At 36.9% G+C, this 22,978-nt stretch overlaps 1 protein-coding gene across 1 annotated transcript in view; it reads right to left on the minus strand.

The window, feature by feature from the left end:
* Nucleotides 1–920: 920 nt before the first annotated feature.
* ATM (ATM serine/threonine kinase) overlaps nt 921–22,978 on the minus strand; it is a 120,831-nt gene continuing 98,773 nt past the window's right edge. The window contains exons 57-63 of the mRNA XM_045556659.1: nt 18,088–18,237; nt 15,317–15,482; nt 13,874–13,960; nt 7,927–8,041; nt 7,132–7,195; nt 2,952–3,088; nt 921–2,847 (exon numbers count right to left, since the gene is read on the minus strand). Of these exons, the coding sequence (XP_045412615.1) occupies nt 2,664–2,847; nt 2,952–3,088; nt 7,132–7,195; nt 7,927–8,041; nt 13,874–13,960; nt 15,317–15,482; nt 18,088–18,237 (903 nt within the window). The 3' untranslated portion in view covers nt 921–2,663. The remainder of the gene's footprint in view (nt 2,848–2,951; nt 3,089–7,131; nt 7,196–7,926; nt 8,042–13,873; nt 13,961–15,316; nt 15,483–18,087; nt 18,238–22,978) is intronic.

The raw sequence follows: 22,978 nt of genomic DNA on the forward strand, positions 1-22,978 counted from the left end.
ATGAAAACAGTGATAAATACATCTATGAACCAAAAAACCTCAATTAGGGGAATGAAAAGATAAGCCATAGAATGGGAAAAGATATTAGCAAAGATGTTATGTAACCAACAAACGACTAAAGAAAGATTGACAAAGAATATGTAAAGGCAATTCATCAAAGAGAAAATCATACTGACCAATAAATAATGAGACATGATACCATTCTGTATCCATGTGAGTATCAAAAATTTTATTTTGAAAATATCAAGTGAAGAGGTAAAATCACTCCTGGTTGAGAACCACTGCTTTCGAATCAAACACTATGAAAGTATATATTTTCATATGTTGCTATACATAAAACTATGTATGCTATACTTTAAGAGCAAAGCAAGAGATTTTTCAGTGGATAATTTCTATTACAGGGGATCTTTACCTTACTTACCAAATTATAAATCATTATAATCTTTGTGAAAATTCTGTGTCCATTGTATTTATGTAAAATTCATTGTGTCAAAAACTAGACAAAAGAACCTCAAACTCGGAAGAGGACTAAATTTATTTAATTAAAAAAATGACAAATAGATGGAAAGCAAATTTCACATTTAGCATATTAGGATCTTTGTGCTTACCATATTCCAGCACAGATCTTTTAGACTTTAGAAATGTCAACTAGATCACTTTCTAGGCCCAAAGAAAGAATATTCATTTGCCTTTTTGTCAGGAAGTAATTAAGAGAAACTACTAGAATATTTAGATAGAGATACAGCATATCAGACTGGTCTGTGCAGTAGGTTCCCCAGTTCAGACTACATGATCAGCTGCCTGTCCTCCCCAGAGTGGGAGCTCTATACAGACACAATATGCCTGCCTTGCTCACTGTTATCTCCTTAGGAACTAGCCCTATGCCTGGCATACAGTGAATAAATTTTAGTAAATATTTTCTTTTAGAGTTATTTATTCAAAAACGTTTTGTAATAAATTCAGGTAACAGTGTAGTAAAGAAATACATTCAATAGTATTAAAATAAATCTACACAAAATATATAAATCCATTAAAGTACAATCAAAATACTTGAAATGGCATGCATCTCTACATTTCAAAACCAGTATAGTGGCTTTCTACTTTTTAAAAGACTAGTTTATTCTAATCTTTAAGATGTCCAAAGTTTTTCCTCTTTGCTTTTATTTGCTTTAGACCATATTTAAATTTTTAGCATTTCTAAGTGCATACATTTTAAGTATATACTACTTTGGGGAGGGTATGACCAGCACAGAGCATGGAAGGAAGGCTATTATATCCCTTAATCTGGACATGACTGATCAAAGCAGTCTACAGTTTATTAGCTTTTCTAGCAGCTTCTCTATTTGGTTTTCACTGACCTTGTGAACAACTAACTGGTGAACTTCAGATTCTTTTCACCTGAAATCTTTTCGAATTAGAGATTGTCCATATTACACTTGTACTTGTACCTACAATTTACTATCTTCTAGCCTTGGACAAGTTACCTTATTTCTCTAAACTGCTTTCTGTAGCAGTTGTAAATTGGGATAACATGACTAATCTTGCAAGGTTTTGTTGTAAGACGTTGTAAGGATTTGTTCCCGGTAATTTTATATCTTCGTCATTTCCAGACAATATTCCGGCATGTCAAAACCTTTTATAATCTTAATTCTGTCATCTGTGAATCAGCTATTTCTCCTAGGTTTGTTATCTGCATGCAAATTTGGCAAATTTTTTGAAGCCATTGATAAGAACATTTGAATAGAACAGGAGCCCTATGGCACATCATTCAAAACTAAAGAGCGGATTAATGATGTTATGCAAAGTTCTTTGGATGCATCAACTAGCAAGAATTAGCTATGAATTCATTTCACTATACTATCATCTAGCTGATAATTTCTAATTCCATTCAGGAAGATTTCAAGGCTTTCTTAAAGATATTCTAAATTTATTGTATTCCCTTGATTTATGACAGTAATAAAACTATACTTATAGCAAATATTCATGTAGGTAGCTTTTAAGAAAAAGATACATCGTTTGTAATTTGAAATGCAAAATAACTTTCAGAACAGTTCTCCAGATATCAAACCAAAAAATTTATAGTCCAAAAAGTTCTGCAGATTGGTTTTGGGGGAGGGCAAGGTAGGGAGATCAGATATGAGCAAGTACTTGCCACTGGCAGTAAAAAGACATGCCAACTATGCATAAAAAAGTGTTTACATAACCTTCAAGCTACAAATAAGGGGAAAGTTCAACCACCCATTTCTTAATCTCTGTAGCAGGGATGGACATTTTCCTAAGGATGGAGGAGAGATTATACTAACACATATATCAGTCATTTTACTTTGAAGTAGTCTTTTATCTGATGTTTATCTCTTGTGATGACAGCATGAGGGACAGAAAATTGTTCCATTTCCAGCTACATGTACTATACTAGATACCTAAACCCTTCCCCTCCAACAAAACAATTATTGCTAAAGAGTGAGAGCAGAGATGTTCCTTGAAACTATCAAAGCATCTTGGGCAGTGATTAAATCAAGTACTAAGAATCAATTAGAAAAAAACCTCACAGTTGTTCACTTAGTTAAATATTAATCCCTATTCAAAGTTCATGGGTAGGTTAAAAATGAAGGCTGAAATAAAATTTCGAAAGGTTGAATTTAAGGTAATTCATATGCTGAAGATCATACCCAAGCTTTCCATCCTGGGAAGAGTCTGCTGAGATTTTTGGGGTCCATGGCCTGCTGTATGAGCAAATTCACCTGTCCACCCACACTGAGCACAGTGCCTTCTTCCACTCCTTTCAGTTTCTCTTGCAGTCTCATCAAGACACGTTCAGCTACTTTGTTGAAACTCTGGTCAATATCACTAATGACAAAAGCACAAAAGTTTCAATGAGGCGAACAGTTTAAAGGGCCTTGGAAATAAAATCTGAACAACTGACAATAGGTCCTTCCTAAAACACTGCTCACCTAAGGTTTCTTTTGCACTCTTGGTCATCTGCATTCAGAGTGGAGTGGAGCTCAGTTTCATCTTCGGGCCTCTGCTGTAAATACAAAGCTTTCAAAGGATTCATGGTCCAGTCAAAGAGCGGATCATACAGGAGGACCTAAATAGAGAGAACGTAAGTATAAATAGAACAATGTACATTTTGATCATGTATTTAGAAACAGTAGAACCTGTATTATAAAAATAACAGAGGCCAGTCACATGTAGTTGATGGGGTAGGGGAGGGGAAGCAAAATTATCATATTAAATACATGCTTCATGCTTCCTTGTGGAGGAAACTATCCTAGCATGATGCTCCGAGGTTCTCATCACCACCCTGAATTCATTCTTCCTCCATAGGTAGAGGGTGACATCCCTTGACTCATGTTTCCTGACTGGGTGAAACTAATCTATTAAAAGGAGGTGAGGGCCGGGCGTGGTGGCTCACGTCTGTAATCCTAGCACTCTGGGAGGCCGAGACGGGTGGATCGCTGGAGGTCAGGAGTTCGAGACCAGCCTGAGCAAGAGTGAGACCCCGTCTCTACCAAAAATAGAAAGAAATGACTTGGACAGCTAAAAACCTATATAGAAAAAATTAGCTGGGCATGGTGGTACATGCCTGTAGTCCCAGCTACTTGGGAGGCTGAGGCAGTAGGATCACGTAAGCCCAGGAGTTTGAGGTTGCTGTGAGCTAGGCTGATGCCATGGCACTCACTCTAGCCCAGGCAACAAAGCGAGACTCTGTCTCAAAAAAAAAAAAAAAAATAAAAAATAAAAGGAGGTGAGCATTAGTTAATTTCTTCCCTCCTCTCTCTACTCTTGACCAGTGCAGTACTAGATTAGGGCATTTGCTTTGTAGGCCCCAGTTCTTTCTCAGGTGGGCTGTCCCATCCCAAGGTATAGATTAGGCTATGGGAGTTGGAGAGTACTGGCAAGTCCATTTGGATCTCTCTCCTGAGCCAGGTTCTCTGACAGTTTCATTAGTAATAAACCTGACATTCTGATCTCTCCTCTACTCCTATGGTTCTCTCTCTATCTCTCAACCAGTTCCAAATTTGGGTGAGAAAATAGGGTACAATTTATTGAAACATGCTCAAAAGCCAAGGTCTGATGCTGTGTTTAGGATTTTGAGATGTATATAAGTAGAATTTGGATACCAAAATAACTGACATGGCCAGTACAGGTGGCTTTAGAAAGCAAGGTCATAAGGGATTTCTGATGTTGACAGTTCAGAACAGCTAACTGTCCTGGTGTTTACAAGCACAGAACTTAAAAAACAAACAAACAAACAAAAAATAGGCTTTAGTAAACGCTTATCATGTAAGTCTTAGTAGTAAGTGAAAACTTAATTACAGAGAAGAATGATTCTACAGGATGTTCCAGTATTACAAGGTTGGAACTACCTTTATACAGTAAAGTGTTTCTCAGCACATGTGCAAGCTGGGACTATAAAATACCTTTAGCATGTTTAATTCCAGTAAATATACTCCATCAGCAGTACCAAAATCTTTGTTTCTAAATGCTGTTTTGAGTGTCCATCAAGGCCACTAAAAACTGTAGAGGCACTGACCTGGATTACATGTGGCTTGTTTATAAATTCAAGGGTTCCGATGTGACTTCAAGTCGGGCACTGGCATGGCTTTAAATTTGAGAGATCCAAACCAGTTTCACCCACAAAAGGGAAGTATATTTTATTAATGGACCAATGAAAAGGAACGGAGGCCTCTATTATAAAGAGACTATATGGTTTTCCTGGGTTGAAGTACAGAAACAATACAATTATTTCAAAACCAGGGGCCTCTGTCAGATATCATAACTGTAAATACTAGAATCAAGGAGGAATTAGAATAATTAAAAAATATGCTATAGTTTTACTATCAAAACAGAAGTGGTTGAAAGCAATAAAGGAATACAGACTGATTAAGCAAGGTTTCTCAATCTCAACATTTTTGGGCTAGATCCTTCTTTGTTGTGGGGGCCATCTTGTGCATTGCAGAATATTTAGCAGCATCCCTAGCCTCTACCCAGTAGATGCCAATGTACACTCATCCCCCTCCCCCAATTGTGACAACCAAAAATGGGGAGATGTTTAAATTGTTACTTGATCAGAAAAGGTCACTGTGACTCAATGAAATCTAACAGAGGAAAAGAAGTGAATTAAAGAGAGGAGAGAAATGAAATCCCAGGGGATTGGGACCCAAGACACTATTGAGAAGCACCTTCCAGAAGCTAAAGATAGAAAGTCCACAGTAAGATCACTTGGCAAATTACTCTTAAAAAAAGAGACAACCATACCAAATGATTTCAGGAAATTTGGACAAATTGACAAAGGGAAGATCAGGTAGATCAGTGTAAAATATACAAAGCTACAGAGGGTGTGTTCAGAAGTGACATAGCTATTGTAAGTGGAGATGCAAATCATTTCTCAGACTCAAAACCTTCACTCGGAGTAAATCCAAAGTCCTTACAATGGTGCAGGAGCCGAAAGATGATCTGACACTGTCACTTCTCTAACAGGATCTCCTATCACCCTTTAAAGAATAAGGTTCATAAGCAATTTGGCATTCAACTAATAAAATTTCTGAGGCCCCAAAGAAACTACTCTCTTCTGGTGAGTGTTAAGAATACAGCTACTCTAATTGATCACAGCCAGTTACAGATTCCTTTGTTCCTTCTCCACTCCCACTGTTCCACCTGACCAGCCTTAAAAAAAAAAAGAATACAGCTACTAAAGAAACTCCCAAATCTACTGCAGCATAAAAAGCCCTTCTGATTGAGATTAAGCAAAGTAAAATACTGAGGAATGTGTTAAACTGCTTTGGACCTTAAATCAATTTGAAAAGTTTAGATTTGTTTTTGTCCTAAATGCAAAACTCAAAATATGATTTTAGAGTTTCATTTCTACATTATTGAAGCATCCATGTTATCATTTATTCTTACTGCAGAACCAGTGGCAAACTATAATGAATGACAACATGCATGAACATAATTTGCAATGAGAAAAAGGAGAGGGAATGCATTTTCAGCCTTGGGAACAGCAGAGTCTTGAACTTAATTTTATCAACATACTACTGGGACCTATTTCAGCACCCCTCTTTGTAGCAAAATCTGCATTACTATCAGCAGTCCAAAGGAGATCTATAAAAACACCTTGGTTCATTAAAGGACCACCGTGACAGACTGTTAATTTCATCTTCTAAGGGATAAAGCCCCACCCTTATTGGCCATAGGCTTAACGGTTAATGCCAATGAATTAAGACAGTGTTTTCAACCCTGGCTGCACCAGAAAAATATTGCTGCCCCATCCCTAGAAATTTGGTCAGCATCAATATTTTCAAAAAGCAGTCCAAATAATACTAATGTGCCCCCAGGTCCAACATCATCAGGTGAAAGGAACAAAAAGCTGAAGAATGGAAGGGAGGCATGCCTATTCTGTTCTCTATTTGCCACATTTCCCTGTGGAGGAAACACTACTGTTTTGTTATCCCACATACTCTTACCACACTGGTGAATGACTGCTATAGGACATAATTCTCACTTGGGTAGAACTAATGGCATAAGCACTGGAAATATGTTTGACTTCCTTCTCTTTCTGCCCAGGATCAACATGAGGCAGTGATCCCGATTAAAGTGTGTATGCTCTGCAGGCCCCAACCTTGACTCAGGTGAGCTGTCCCAGAGTTAAGACAACAGAGGGGCACTGAGGGAGCACCAGCAGCAAACCAGTTTGGCCCTAGCTCCTAAGCCATGTTCTTCCAGTAACAATGCTGACACTTTGATCTCCATCTGTTTGACTAATTAGTTCTGAATCTGGTCAGGGAAAAAGGGGATATAAGTAACTGATTTCTCTTAAACTGTAACGGAAACCATTCGTAAAATAGTAATACCATAGAGGAGGTTTAAGACATCAAGTGTTCATTTATGTATTAAAGACTGGAAACTACTTACAATGTTGTAATATTCCAAGTAACTTGAGGGGACTGGAGAAATTTACAAACCGATATTTTCTAATGTGTGAAAAGGCTTAGTGTGCAATCTCCTCCCTCCTGCTGACCAACATCATCCCATCACATTAAAATGATGCCATGCTCTCTTAATCAGTAACTTCCCAACAAGATACACTGTCTTGTAAAGAAATAAACATGTACTTATAATATACTTTACCTCTACAATGGTTAACAGAGTTTCCTGAGAGTTTCTCATAACTTCCAGGGTTTTTTCACAGCATCTACACAGTCAAACACATTAAAAATATGGATTTTGTTACACATCAAAGTTTTCAATGTATCTTTATCTATATCCACTCATGTGTAGTATGCTGAGGCTGCTCTTGTTAATAATTTCAAAATTTAAATGTCAAAGAACAGAATACTTGGCAGAGTGGGCTTTCAATAGATGTTTAAAATGAATACAAATATATATGTGAATATTTCATAAGCTTAGCTTTATAAGAATAACACTATAGTACTATAAAAGATTTCTTTCTTTCAGGTTTTTGATTATTATGGCAATTATAGTTTACTTTGGAATCTGCCCCAATAAAAGTTGAGTACATAGACTTATGCCGGGAAAACTATAAGGAACTGCAAAGCTTTCTTAGTAGGAAGTTGTAACAGAATATAAGCTTTAAGACAAAAAGATAATAGTCTCTGCTATATCCCCAACAATGAGCACCCAATAATAGTTCTGATCATTAAAAAGGAGTTAGCCAGGACAGAGGTGTTAAAGGTCCAGGTGGGCTGCTTCCAGAAGAGGAAGACATAGACAGTATGTATGTTACATTGGGTTAGGTCCCAGGTGGCTGTAAGGAAGGGGAAACTATTATTGCTTTTACCCAGGGTCTTTTCCTTAGTACTGGTAAAGCACTGGGATGTAATTCTAGCACTGAATTCTATAATCTATACTCCTGATAATTGTTATACAAAAAATTATTCCCCTCCCTTACCTTGTATCACTTACCTTCTGAAGACACCTTCAACACCTGTAATACCCATGCCATCCACAATATCCCTGGTAAGTCTAAAAGGAACTGTTTCAGGAGTAGGAAGGATTTTACCCTGCTCAAAAGCAACACCTAAAGTAAAAAATACAATGAGGTTATTAGGGTTTTTTTTTTTTTTTTTGAGACAGAGTCTCACTCTGTTGCCCAGGCCAGAGTGCCATGGCGTCAGCCTAGCTCACAGCAACCTCAAACTCCTGGGCTTAAGCGATCCTCCTGCCTCAGCCTCCCGAGTAGCTGGGACTACAGGCATGTGCTACCATGCCCGGCTAATTTTTTCTATATACATTTTTAGTTGTCCAGCCAATTTCTTTCTATTTTTTAGCAGAGACAGGGTCTTGCTCTTGCTCAGGCTGGTCTCGAACTCCTGAGCTCAAACGATCCACCTGCCTTGACCTCCCAGAGTACTAGGATTCCAGGCGTGAGCCACCACACCCGGCCAGGTTATTAGGTTTGACAGCTAATTTACTTTCTTTCCAGCTGACATGTGAACTTTGCAAAGGCAACAAATAATGTGTCCCCTATATTCTATTAATACTAGAACACACAGTAGTAGTTTATTCTGTTTCTAGGCTCTGCCTGCCTTCTCCATCTCCACTATTATCCATGAGATCCACCTCAAATCCAAAACACTTCATGATGTAGAGAAATCTAGATTAAAGGATGATTTTTTAAAATGAAGTAATGACTGGTAGTTTCTAAAATGTAGATGAGATATATATATATATATTATTTTTAAACATTTTTTAACTGAAACTTTTAATTTTGAGATAATTATATATTCATTTGCAGTTGTAAGAAATAATAGAGAAAGATCATCTCACATACCTTTTACCTATTTTCCTTCAAAGATTATATCTTGCAAAACTATAGCACAATATCACAACTAGGATACTTAAAATGATACAGTCAAGATATTTAACATTTCCATCACAACAATCCTCTCATGCTGCCCTTTTATAACTGCACTTATTTCCCTCCCATGCCCTATCACCCTCCCACCCCCTATTTTTCTAGCAACCACTAATCTGTTCACTATTTTTATAATTTTCTTATTTCAAGTATGGTATATAAATGGAAATTGAATGATATAGTATGTGACCTTTTGGGAATAGCTTTATTCACTCAGCATAATTCTCTGGAGATTCATCCAAATTGTTATGTATATCAATAATTTTGTTTCTTTTTATTGCTAAGTAGTATTCCATGGTATGGATGTTAACATAGTTTGTTTAAGCATCTGTCCATTAAAGGACATGTGGATTGTTTCCAGTTTTTGGCTATTATGAATAAAAGTGCTATAAACATTTGTAGTACAGGTCGACATCTTTTGGTGTGCTTATTTGCTATCTGAATATCTTCTTTGGTGGAATGTCTCTTCATGCATTTTGGTCATTTTATAAATGGATTTTTTTTTCTATTAAGTTTTGAGAGTTCTTAAGGATTACACATTTGGTATTAAGTACAGAACTCTTTGTCTAGCCCTAGGTGCTTAAGATTTTCTCATAATTTTTTTCTCTGTTTTTCAGATTCTACTGTTCTGTCTTCATGTTCACTGATTCTTCTTTCTGTCCTCTCATTCTACCATTGAAATTTTTTATTTCAATTACTGTATTTCAATTTACTGTTGTAAAATTTCCATCTGGTCTCCTTTATATCTTCTATTTCTGTGCTAAGATTATGTCTATCTTGACACTTAATTATATTTTCATTTGTTTCCATGTTTGTTGTTGCACCTTTAAGCATTTTTATGATGGCTGCTTTAAAATCTTTGTTAGATAATTCTAACATCTTTTGTCATCTCAGTGTTGGTGCCTATAAGGTGTCATTTTTCTTTAAAGTTGAGATTTTCTTCATTCTTGTTATCATCAATGATTTTCAACTGAAACCTAGACTTTTTAAGTATTATGAGATCCTGGATCTTACTTAGACTTCTGCTTTTGCTTCCCTTGAAGTCACTAGCTTGTTACTACTAGGTGGGGGTAGAAGACCAGCTTCCCTAATTGGCCTCCACTGACACCCAAGAGGGAAAGGACCTCCTGCTCTAGCTGTGTAGCACTGGAAGCCCAGGCTCCTCAGATAGTCTCCACTAACACCAAGGGGTGGGTTAGAGAGAAAAAAAGAAGATTGGAAAATATAGACACGCAGGGAACAGCATAAATGATACAGTGAGAAGGTCTAACATATGGTTATTGGAGTTCCAGCAATAGAGGAGAATCCAGATGGGCCCTATGATGATTCTATGACTAACAGAATGTGATAAAAGTAACACTGTGCCAGTTGCAAGTCTAGCCCTTAACTTTCACTTCCTTCCTCTTGGAGTCCTGAGATGCTGTGTAAGTCCAGGATACTATGCTGGACAGGGAGGCCACATGGAGGAGCACTGAAGCACCAGACATGAAAGTGAAGCCATCTTGGACTCGGGCCCAGTTGAGTCTTAAGATGACTCCAGTTCCTGCAACTGCATGAGGGTATCCTAAGTGAGAACTGCCCAGGTGAGCCCAGTTAACCTACAGACTACAGGAAACAATAATAAACTATGGTTTTAAGCTACTAAATTTTGGAGTGGTTTGTTATGCAGCAACAGATAACCAAAGATATAGACACAAAATAGCATACAAATCATCAAAGTCATCCAAGCATGTGGCTCTCTAAGATTTTACAAAGTAAACAAATCCATGTTAACAGAACTCTACCAGCCCTCCAGGAGCCCTCTTCATCCCCTAGCAGTCACTCACCATCTCTTCAAAGGGTTACCACTACTCTGACTTCTAACACCACTAATTTTATCAGTTTTTGAATTTTATATAAATGGAATTATATAGTATATACTCTTTTGTATCTGGATTCTTTCACTTAGCATTATATAATATTTGTAAGGGTCTTCCATGTTGTGTGTAAGTATTGTTCATTCAATATCATTGCACATAGAATGAGAATATGAACACCTCAATTTGTTCATCCATTCTACCTGTGAGGAGGTTTGGGCTGTTTCCAGTTATGTGCCATTATGAATAGTACTACTATGAACATTCTTATACATATGTGTGCATTCTGTTGGAGTGGAATTGTTGGGCCATAGGATAAGCACATATTGAGCTTTAGTGGATAATGCAGAACAGTACTCCAAAGAGGTTGTGCCAATTTACCCTTCTCATTTATAAATGCTTTTAGCACGACCTAGACACAGGTTGGTATAATACTACCTCTATCTTGCAACTTCCAGACAGTTGTCCTTTCATTCTTGTGTAAAATCTCACTCCTCTATTGAGATCCCCATCTTCTGGCTCTAACAAACCCCTCCCATCTACTATTTATTATATCCTAACCTCTAAGACTTAATCTCAAACTCACTGAATGCTGACATGGACCTAGCTCATAATCTTTCTCTGTCTCAACTCTGGAATTCATTCTGGGGAAAACCATATAATATCCTTGACCCCTCTGTTCTAATGGATTCAATTTTATTCTATCTTAGCAAACTACTTATATGAGTTACACTCCAGAACTTGTAACCTTCTAAACCACACCTTCTGAGACATCTTAAATTCTACATTTTAATCAAAACCTCTTTTCCTTCTAACTCCTTTATTCTTATTAAGCAGTCTTTGAATTCAATTGAGATTTCTAGTCAATTTGCCTCTCTTCCTTCCTTACTCAGCCACGAGTATAGACTCTAAAGTTGATTACTCTCACCGGTACTTCAAATCTCCTTGTCTCCCTATCTCTCCACCACACCAAGGATGTTGAGGACTACAGGAAAATCACATGATGACATTACTGGCTCCACTACAAATTTAGAATTGTCACCTTAGGAAAGTGCCCCTTAAATTGCTTGGCAAATCTTTTTTATTTATCCTTTTAGTTGGGTCATCTCATTTCCATGGTGTTTTAGAATTTATTGTTCTTTTAAGGTCAATCACCATAACTCTAATTCTTTTACCATTTTTAAATTTTTATTTCTATTTATTTATTCAGTTTGGAGAAGGAGTCTTGCTCTGTCATGCAGGCTGGAGTGCAGTGACATTATCATACTCACTGTAACCACAAACTCCTAGGCTCAAACAATCCTTCTGCTTCAGCCTCCCAAGTAGCTAGGACAGCTGCATGCCACCATGCCTGGCTAATTTCTTTAAAATATTTTGTTGAGGCGGGGTCTCACTACATTGCCCAGGCTGGTCTCGAACTCCTTGGCCTCACCTGATCCTCTCGCCTCGACCTCCCAAAGTGCTGGGATTACAGGCTTGAGCTACCACGCCCAGCGAATCCCTACCATTCTTAGCAGATGAGCATGCTTTCCTACCTCACAGAGAAAACAGAATAGCAAATATAATTTCCTACAAATTTCTTCCCCCTAGCTTAAGACTTTCCTATTAACACCATCCTTTCCTTCTCAGCAGAAAAGCCAACATGTCTCCAATCTAAAGCCAATGCTACTAGACCCTCACATACTTTATGATTTCCATTGCTACTTCAATTATCTTGTTTCTCTCCTACATATTCTTCAGTATCTAATATGTTCACGCTTCTCCCATCTTCAAAAAGCAAGGACCAAGGGTGTGTCTCTCATTTCTGCAAAAAATCTCTCCCATCTTTCCTTTCCCTTCTAACCTTTGTGCAGAACGATTCCACATATTTAATCTACACATCCTTAACTTTCATTCAATCCTTGCCTTTTTACAATCTGGCTTCCTCCATTCTATCTAAAGGGTACTTCGTAGGCCTCTAAGATTGATTAACTGTTAAACTCAAAGGCCTATTGTCATCATTCATCCTGTCTACCCTTTCTGTATCAGATATTATTGAGCACTACTTCTTCCACAAAATTTTTCCTCCCTTGGCTTCCAAGATATCCCACTTCTGAGTTTCCATGATGTTGATTACTTCTCAATTCTTTTCTGACTCAACCTTTTCAGTGCTAGCATTCCTTATGAGTCCATCCTTAGTTCTCTTTATCAAGGATCATGTGTAGGATCAGAATCTCCTTCAGTCCAGTGACTTCAACTGACATCTATTTGCTGAAGATTCTAGATTTGTTATTACACTCAAACTCTTTTCTTTCTTATATATTAAGCTGTCTACTCCACCTGGAGATTCCATAAATACTTCAAAATAATATGCAAAACTAAATGCACCATTTTGTTACTGTTTAAAAAACTTGAAAAATTCCTTAGCCAGAAGCTTTAGTTATGATGGAGACCTGTCCCCTAGTGTTTCCACATCTAATATCACACTAGTGCAGTTTACTACAAAAATGTCCCTCAAATCTAATCTCCTGGTTTCTATAATACAACTTTAGCCCAAATCTTCATCATTTCTCATCAAAACTATTATCATATCCCCTAACTTGTCTTCCTGCTGCCAGTAATACTCCACAAATTGCTCCTGAAATTAGCTTTCCAAAAACCAAATATAATCATGTTCTGCTTAAATATATCTTCATCTACTTTCCATCATGTAACATATTAGAGCTGAAATCCTTAGCCTGGCTTTCTACAGTCTAGTACCAATCTAACTCTCAAGCTACTTGACAACAGGCAAACTGTACTCCAGCCACATTTACTGTTTCACCATTCTCACAACATCCTGCATTTTAATTACTCCTTCTTTCATATCTGCTCGATCTTCTCTTTGGATTATCCTTCCTTTCTTTCTTGAAGACCTGGCTCAAATGTCACCTCTTCTAGTAAGTTTCACTCATTATTCCAGGCTGAATTAGCTACTCCTTCTAGTACCACTGTTTATGCTTATTTTTTTAAAAAAAAGAACAAAAAAAAATACCCCAATATTTACTGCTTTGACGTGTCTGTCTCCCCTATATTTGTAATATCTTGGCAAGCAAGCAACATTCTTTGATGACCAAATATTTATTAAACAGAATAAAGATATATACCTTTTATTACTTACCTAAATCTATATGTACAAGTTCTGCTGACTGTTCATTTATCAAGATATTCTGTACATGTCTATCACCAAGTCCTAGTATGTAACCAACTAGGGAAAAAAAAACAAAACCTGAAATCACTGATTTCTTCTAATTCTAATACACATTTAGCCATAATTTCAACTAATACCATTGACTCAGTATAATTTTTAATTAGTTTAGACTTAAAGGACATTATGCATATAACTAGGCATTTTGACTTTAAGGTAAATCCTGCCAGCTATTTTCAAGCATATTGCGTTTTACAAATCCTAAATGATTTGCTAGAAAATATTTTCTCTTTATTAATAGGAACACATTTAAAAATATTAGCACTTTGAAAATTATTGTAGTTAAAGTTGAGACCCCTTATTTACCTTGGCCAAGGCAGTGTATTATATTTACTCAAATTTTTATTTGGTATTCTTCTAAATTGAGAAATCTAAGGGTAAATTCTTCATTCTTCAGTGAAACTTTCTTCTGCTTAATGAATTATATTTAACACAAATTAATCATTAATTCATTTCTCCATGTATATATCCAGGAAAAACTGCATTTCTGTTTTTAAGACAGATAACAACATATCTTACCGTGCTTTTAACCTAATGAGAGACACCATCTGATATTACATAAAAAACACTGGGTAAGGAGTCAGGATGCCTGAGTGCCTGGCTTGCCCTGTCATTAACTAGGCATACTTTCTTGTTTATAAGCTAAACTAGTACCAGATTAGTGATCCTCAACAGAGAAGAGAGTTTCACAGTTATCTGGGAATTTTTTCAAAATATACATGCCTCCCTGGGGTATGGGACATAAATGATGGAAGGACTTGTCTTTAGTTGAAAACCAATAGATTGGATGATCTCTGATGTTCCTATTAGTTCTCATACTCTAGGATTTTGTTAAATGCCCTATGTAGCTATTCCAAGCTATTAGAAATTAAAAAACAAAATAAAAATATATGTTGTACGCTAAATATTTAAATATATATATCATGATTTCTATTCTGAAAACAAAATTCTATTAAACAGAATCAATCATTGGGTGATATTATCATGGTATTATAGAGGTTCTGTGCCAAAGACCAATAATAATTAAAGGAAATAAGTCAAATGAAGTTACTGCAGGTTTTATTATTTTCCCAGGAAAGTCTCAAAAAATAATATATTGAAAGGAGAGAAAATAAGCCATATTCACTATAAAACAAAGAAGAATAAAAACCAGTCTTATTTCCCTGCCTGGAGAAGAATTCTTTTCTGCAAAAGCTATAAAAAGCTATGGTTAGAAGCTAAGAATTGGGATGAACAAGAAACACAATGATCTAATGATGAAGATGGTTTAGTTCAAAACCACTATAATCACCATCATACCCCTGTACTCACAACATAGGAAAGCAATGCATCTACTAAGATGTACAAGAAGATTACCAATAGAAGAAGTGGCCACACTGCGAGTATAAGCCAATCGCTTCTCGAACCAAACAGCCGGGTCCAAGAATTTTTCCATGCAGAAGTAACGGAAAACTGGTTGAAAATTTTGGCAAATATCCATGAAGGTTTCATATTTCTCTTCAAAAGACTTCTTTTGCACCTCCTTTAAATAAATCATATTTAAAATTATTTTCTCAATATTGCATTCAACCAATTCAACTAATGTCCATTACATTTCTATATGAAAAAGATGATAGATACTGCGGCAATAAAAAGATGGACAAGATTCTCTACCCACAAGAAGCTAACAGTCTGGTGAAGGAACCAATAAACTATAAGTGATAATCCTTTTAGAATTTTCATATTAATCACAGGGGAAGGAGGCACAACAATAATGACTGTTACTTGTTTTAATTAAATTCTAATGTGAATGATCCTGTAATCCAGGTGGAAGTAAACACAGAAATGCCAAAAGTAGTTTCAGATAATCTCAGGTGACATCACAGAACTAGGGATGCAATAGGAAACAGAAAAGGGAGAAAGAATGAAGAATTCCTGATGGAGGCAGTTGACATGTGTCAGATCTCTGCCCTCCAACATCTTCTCACTATATAATACCTTCCGGAAGCAAAGCTTCTCTGCTCAACTCCATCTATGTGCTGATGACTTCTAAATCTGTACCTTTGGCCCAAGTATCTTTACTAAGCTCTAGCTTGATGTGTTTCTCCAACTGCCCTCTCAATATCTTTACTTGAATCACTTCCAAATCCAAACAAAATACCTCTTCATCTTTGGCAAACCTCAGTCACCTCCTCTCTTCTTCAATTCAGTAAACAGCCTCACCATCCACCCAGTCATCCCAACCAGAAAACTGGAATGCACTGACTACTCCTTTTCCCCAACCTCACTTCCAATCAGCAAGCAAATCCTATCAGTTCTGCCTCAATATTTTTATCTACCTACAATTTTCCATTCCTACCCTTATTAGTCTTAGTTCAGACCCCAACTCATGCTTTCTTAAAAATATAACTCACAGTGCTGTCAGAGTTTCTTTCTAAAATGAAAATCTGATATTATTATCCTTCGTAAGGGTCCTCTATTGCCTACAGGGTAAAGTGCATACTTGTTAGCGTTTCTTAAAGCAACTCTACACTTTTTGACCAAAAACTACTGCTCCAATCTCATCTATCTACTCTTCCTTAAAGGCCTATGCTGTTTTTGCCTGCTCATCCCTCCTTCCCCTTGCTTGTATGCTCCTTTGGCCTTGAAAAACAACTCATTTGTAAAATTCAGCTAAAATACCTTCTCTATGAAGCCTTTCTTGAATCTAATTCTCTCCACTCCTCCCTGCCCCAGGTAGAACTAACCACTTTCTACTGCATGCCTATACTGTACCCTGTGTGTTCTCGACAGACTTCCATCACAATGCCTCTAGCACTTACTGCATATTTTTAAAAACCGGAAATAGAAAGCACAATAAAATGAACAGTAAATGGATTTAGGAGTTGGATAGACAAGATTCAAATCCTTACTCCACTCTTTATTTTTTTATTTTTTTTTAAGGCAGGGTCTCGCTTTGTTGCCCGGGCTAGAGTGAGTGCTGTGGCGTCAGCCTAGCTCACAGCAACCTCAAATTCCTGGGCTTCAGCGATCCTACTGCCTCAGCCTCCCGGGTAGTTGGGACTATAGGCATGTGCCACCATGCCCAGCTAATTTTTTCTGTATATATTTTAGTTGGCCAGATAATTTCTTTCTATTTTTCTAGTAGAGACAGGGTCTCGCTCTTGCTCAGGCTGGTCTCGAGCGCCTGACCTTGAGCGATCCACCCGCCTCGGCCTCCCAGAGTGCTAGGATTACAGGCGTGAGCCACCACGCCCGGCTCTTACTCCACTCTTTATTATTAGCTCATTGATCTTGCACAAGTTAAGTACACTGAACTGCTCATTTATTTTATTTTTATTTTTTGGAGACAGGGTCTCACTCTGTTGCCCAGGCTAGAGTACATGGCATCATCATAGCTCACTGCAACCTTAAACTCCTGGGCTCAAGCAATCTTCCTACTCAGCCTCCCAGTGCTGGGATTACTGGCATGAGCCACGGCGCCCGGCACGAACTTCTCATTTGAAAATGGGGCTAAGGATGATGATGATTAGTCATAATATTTATGAAGTCTCTACATAGTACCTGGTAAGTAGGAGGCATTTATTAAATGTTGCTGAATCAGTGAATAAATGTCAGACCAGATGGCCAGTATGACATGGCAAGTGTCTTAGAAGTTTCTCTATAGCAGTTTCATATAAAAATTACTTCATAATCTATTTTTTGTTTTAGTTAGTGCTTTGTTTTGTTCTGTGTTTTTAAAAAGATGGGGGTCTTACTCTGTTGGCCAGGCTGGCCTTGAACTTCTGGGCTCAAGCGATTCTCCCAGCTCAACCTCCCAAGTAGGTTGGGATTACAGGTTGATACCACTGCACCTGACATTTGTGTTTTGTTAGGAATTGGCTTACCAAAAATTAAAAGCAAATTCGCACACTGAATAACATTTAAATGTCTCATCTGACAAGGGCTGACAAGTTACATAGTTTAAAACCCTTCCTTTTTCACTCATGTACACTTTCATTCTGTGAGCTTACTTTCTTTTACTTAGTATCTTTACCAATTACCTTATGAAATTAAAATTTTTTGTATTCTATAATATCTGATAGCTGCTAGCTTTAATAAGCGGTTAAATGATCTTGCAATAACTTTAAATTTTGAGTGCTACTCACCATCATTTTCTTTTGGCATTGATAGGCACTAAAATCCTTTGGCCTGTATCTTTTATGAGCACCATCTTCATTGTTAACAAGAAATTCACCAATAGGGACAGTTCCCGTGCACCATTCAAGAACACCACTTCTCTGAGAGAGGGGAACCACCTGAAGTTAAAGAATAAATACGTTTTCATTATGGAAGGCCATTAAACAGCATCTGATGAACATTCAACTATCAGAGTCAGTATAAAGCATTTTTTCAAGTTGTATTAATATTTCTCTGTCCATAGGAGACAAAGCTCCTTAGAGGCAAGCAACTGGAAATAAACTTAAGCTCAAAGAATATGATTTTCTAGGCTGCTGCTTAGAATTCTGAAAGCCTGTCCATCACTCAATCCCTATCAATCTCTGAGAGGTCACTTCTGTTAATTATACTCATCATCATCTGTGATTGATCCATACTTAGTTCCATTTGGCAGAGGAATGAACTCTGCTTTCCTTATACTTTTAATATCTATTAAATTTGAGGAATTTCACTTTGAAAACTATTATCCCTGAATGTGGTCTCACATTTAGTATGTCTTAATTATTGAAATTAAATGTATTCTTGCTTTACAGTCTTATTAGCTTTACCAAGAGAGAATGTATTCCTAAACATAAAACAAGCAAATTTTGCTGGGAAAGTTATTTTTAAAAATTATGACATGTTATAAACATGTATAAAGTGTAGAAAAATGATATAAACAAATACCCTTTTATCCATTAAACAGCTTTATCAAATCTAAGATTTTTCTCACATTTGCTGGGAAAGAGATGAAGTTCCCTTTGTATCCCTCGCTGATCCCATGTCTCTTCCCACCATCAAGATGACTGCTGTTTTATCATGTTCGTATATTTTGGGGTTTATTTTTATTTCAAAGCTAAACATATATAAATAGTTGAAAGCTTTAAATAAAGAGTATACTATAAGTATACTTCTGCAATTTCCTTTTTTCTTATTTAAGACTATTTTTATCACTAGGTGTGTTAGTATTAATTAACTCTAACTTATTCATTTTAACAGCTGAAGCTGTATAAATATACAATTATCCAATTTATCTAATCTATGTATTAACATTTACATTTTTCCAGATTTCCCTGAAATATTGCTGCAATGAACCATTCTCTCAGTAAAGATATTTCAGTTTCTCTAGGGTTTATACTCAGGAATTGAAAAGCTGGGTCATAAGGGATATGCATCTTCAACTTAGTAAACCAGTTGAAGCAATGGTACCAATTTATACACCCACCAGCAGAGTTATTCCACAACTTTCCCAGCACTTAGTATTGTCAGACTTTTTATATTTTTCCAATTTGAGGGTGTGTAATTGTAACTCACTGTGGTTTTAATTTGTATTTTCCAGACTACTAGTAAAGTTGAGTATCATTTGATAGTTTTATTGACCATTCAAATGTTTTCTTCTTGTGAACTACCTTGTTTATATTCTTTACTCTTTTTCCTACTGGCTTGTCTTTTTATTACTGGTGTGTAAGAGTTCTTCATATAGTTTTCATATAAATCCTTTGGTGTTTGTTTGTTTGTTTTTTGGAGACAGGGTCTTGCTCTATCACCAGGCTAGAGTACAAGGGTCCAATCATAGCTTATTGCAACCTCGAACTCCTGGGCTCAAGCAATTCTCCTGCCTCAGCCTCCCAAGTAGCTGGGACTACAGGCATGCACCACCACCATCCCTGGCTAATTTTTTTATTTTTTTATAGAGATGGGGGTCTCACTATGGTCAGGCTGGTCTCAAACTCCTGGCCTCAAGCCATCCTTCCACCTTAGCCTCCTAAAGTGCTGGGATTACAGGTGTGAGCCACTGCACCCAGCCCCTTGTTGTTCTTAATATTACAACAATCCTTTTTGTTGTTATCAACATCACTATACTTGTTTTCTCAGTTGGTTACTCATCTTCATGGTATCTTTAATTCTACACACTTTTTTATTTTTAATGTACTCAAATAACATTGAACTATTTTATATTCTGTGTCTTAAGGAGGCATTTAGCAATTATTAGCATATATTTGTTGAGAGTCTATTACATGTTACACACAGTGGTAGCGCACTGAGAATAGAGTCAGATTAAGACAGATTAAGACTATGCCCTCATAAAGGTTCATTCTGAGGAGGGAACATATATACTAATAAACATTTAATGATGTCAGATAGTAAGTATAATGGAACAAAACATAAATTTAGACAAGAGAGAAAGTGAGTCATGGCAACATGGTTAGGGAAGGCCTCTCTGAGGAGGTGACGTTGGAGAATAAAACTGAATGAGGTTTATTTGACATTCTGCTGTGAAAAAAAAGAGAGAGAGAAAAAAAAGAAGAAACCTGAATGAGGTAAGAAAGTAGTGCGAAGATCAGAGGAACAGAGAAAAACAGTTTAAAATGACCACCCCCCCAATATTTGAGGACATTTAGGAGTTTCTACTAAGTGTTTTAGGAGTGATGGCAGTATTGTGATTAAGGTTTTTCCTAAAGAAACATTATCTTATAGACCTACACATTGACATATTTACAGATGAAAAGATGTGACATCTTGCTTCAAAATAATATTGGAAGAGAGGAAGTAGGTGGTAGTAGAAATGGAACAAAATTGTCCATGATTTGCTAGTTGTTGAAGCTGGGTGATGGGTACAAAGGGATTCATTATATTATTGTCTCCTTTTGAATGTTTGAAAATTTCCATAATAATAAAAGTAAAAAGAAAGTAAGGCCTCCAGGTTTTAGTCTAAGCAACCAAGTGAAGGTAGTGCCATTTACTGATATGGGAAAGAGCAAGCTGTTTTTGGTTTCAGGTGTCTTGGGGGTGGAGGTGATTAATCAAGAGTTCTACTTTAAACTTATTGAGTTTGGGCTATCTCTTTGACTGCTACATAACTGACTAACCTTATCAAGAACCAGCCCTTCCAAAAGGCTGTATGTAAACTGACAAAAGTCTTCACTAGGCATGTAAATTAACACTTATTGAATAAATAAATGAATGATCACACAGCCTTTCCAACTGATTTCCCTTTCTAAGTACCTCTAAATGCTTCCCAGGAAATCCTGCCCTATCGTTGACTCTGAGTTAGCTGTGACCCTGGATGCCTGATCACATTAACATTCTTCCATTGTAGTACAGTCCGTCTAAGGTCTCTTTTCCATTAATTACTCCCTATCAATATTGAGTTCTGGGGGAAAAAAAATCACACCCCCCCCCTTTTTTTTTGAGTGATTGCTCTAGAAGAGAACAGATTAGCTTTTCTCTACCTCAGCTCAGAGTTCCAACTATGATGTTGGTTGACACAGAAAGAGTTGAATTTAAGTTTTAAAATGCAAATGACAGTGTTTTCTCTGGTACTAAAGATTCTCTGGAAAATCTATTTCAACTGGGTATCTGGATATTTTGTATAGGTATCACAAAAATGACTGATGACTATTTTCTCAATTCTCCCAAGGTACATGGCTGGTATTGTCATAGATGCACACCCAGAAATGACGTTACTTCATTATATTCAGTGAATGCCTTAGGACAGTATGGCCTCTCTCCCAGAACCCACACTGAGAAGGGCACTCTGAAATATATATAAGGAACAAAAATTATTTATTGGCATAAGGGAGGATGAATAGGGATGGAGAACCTTTTCGTGTTGGAAGGCTGCATTAATTTAGCTGTAATCAACAAATAAGGCCACATTCAAGAAACTTCAATTAAAGATACTTAGAAATGTACATTATTTTGTAAAAATATAACTACCGTGTACTTAATAATTTCAAAAAATAAAAACCATTTGTTAATTTTAAAGTTAACTAACCTTTTAATGACTTTGTTGTATCTGTTTTTTGTTGGAAAGCATTTGAATATTTGGTTGCAGCATGGAGGTCCCCAGTTTCAGCTGATACTTGCATTTTAGAAAACAGATTCCTCTGACATCTAAAACTTTAGACTTGTTGTTCAGTATACTTTCTAGCAATGTAGTTTTGGTGGAGAAAAATTCAGCCAGCCACCCTAATTCTGGTTCATGTCAGAGAGCTAAGTTTTAGTTACCAGCACACACAGTGAGAACTTTGTCTTTATCTCCATCTGATTCTCTCTGACAAGATATCTGGTGTGCCTCAATACACAAGTCTCTCCTTTTGCGGGTGCATACTGATACATGAGATTTGGCTATCAAGAGCTAGTTCCAGTTAGACAATGTTGTTGACACAAAGATCATAGAAGGCCTCAATCCCAGGATTGGGAATGACTCCACAGAAGACCTGGACTAGGTGGACTGCTTCCCTATAACACCTCCAGGTACCTTAACTAAAGGCAAAAACAGTTAGTTCAACATATTGATGACACAACTTTTCACATTCTTGGAGTAATTTCAAAATAACACTACTGGCCTAGTATTGTAATTCAAAGTAACAAAGTCAAACCTAAAGTCTCATGTTCAGAGGTTACACTTTATTATTCAGATATATAACATCAAATAACTCAACTGGTTACCTGGGTTGCCCTTTTTCTAAATATCTTAATGGAATAATTTAGTTGGTGAAATAGTTCTGCACAAAAATTAGATGCTGAAAAGTCCTAAGGTAGATACGAAAGTTTAGTAATTTTTTTCTTCAAAATATTCTAGGTCAGGCTTTCTCTGGTTCAAGTTTTATAGCAGCAGACCCCAACCTCTTTGGCATGAGGGACAGGTTTCGTGGAAGACAATTTTTAGATGGGCTGGGGTGAGGGGTGGGAAGGAGATGGGGTTCAAGATGATTCAAGCACATTACATTTATTACATTTGTAGCCACACCCCAGCGCTAGCATTACCACCTCAGCTCCACCCCAGATCATCAGGCATTAGATTCTCATAAGGAGCATGCAACTTAGTTCCCTCGC

The sequence above is a fragment of the Lemur catta genome, chromosome 7 (assembly GCF_020740605.2).
Source record: "Lemur catta isolate mLemCat1 chromosome 7, mLemCat1.pri, whole genome shotgun sequence".
Classification (NCBI taxonomy): Eukaryota; Metazoa; Chordata; class Mammalia; order Primates; family Lemuridae; genus Lemur; species Lemur catta.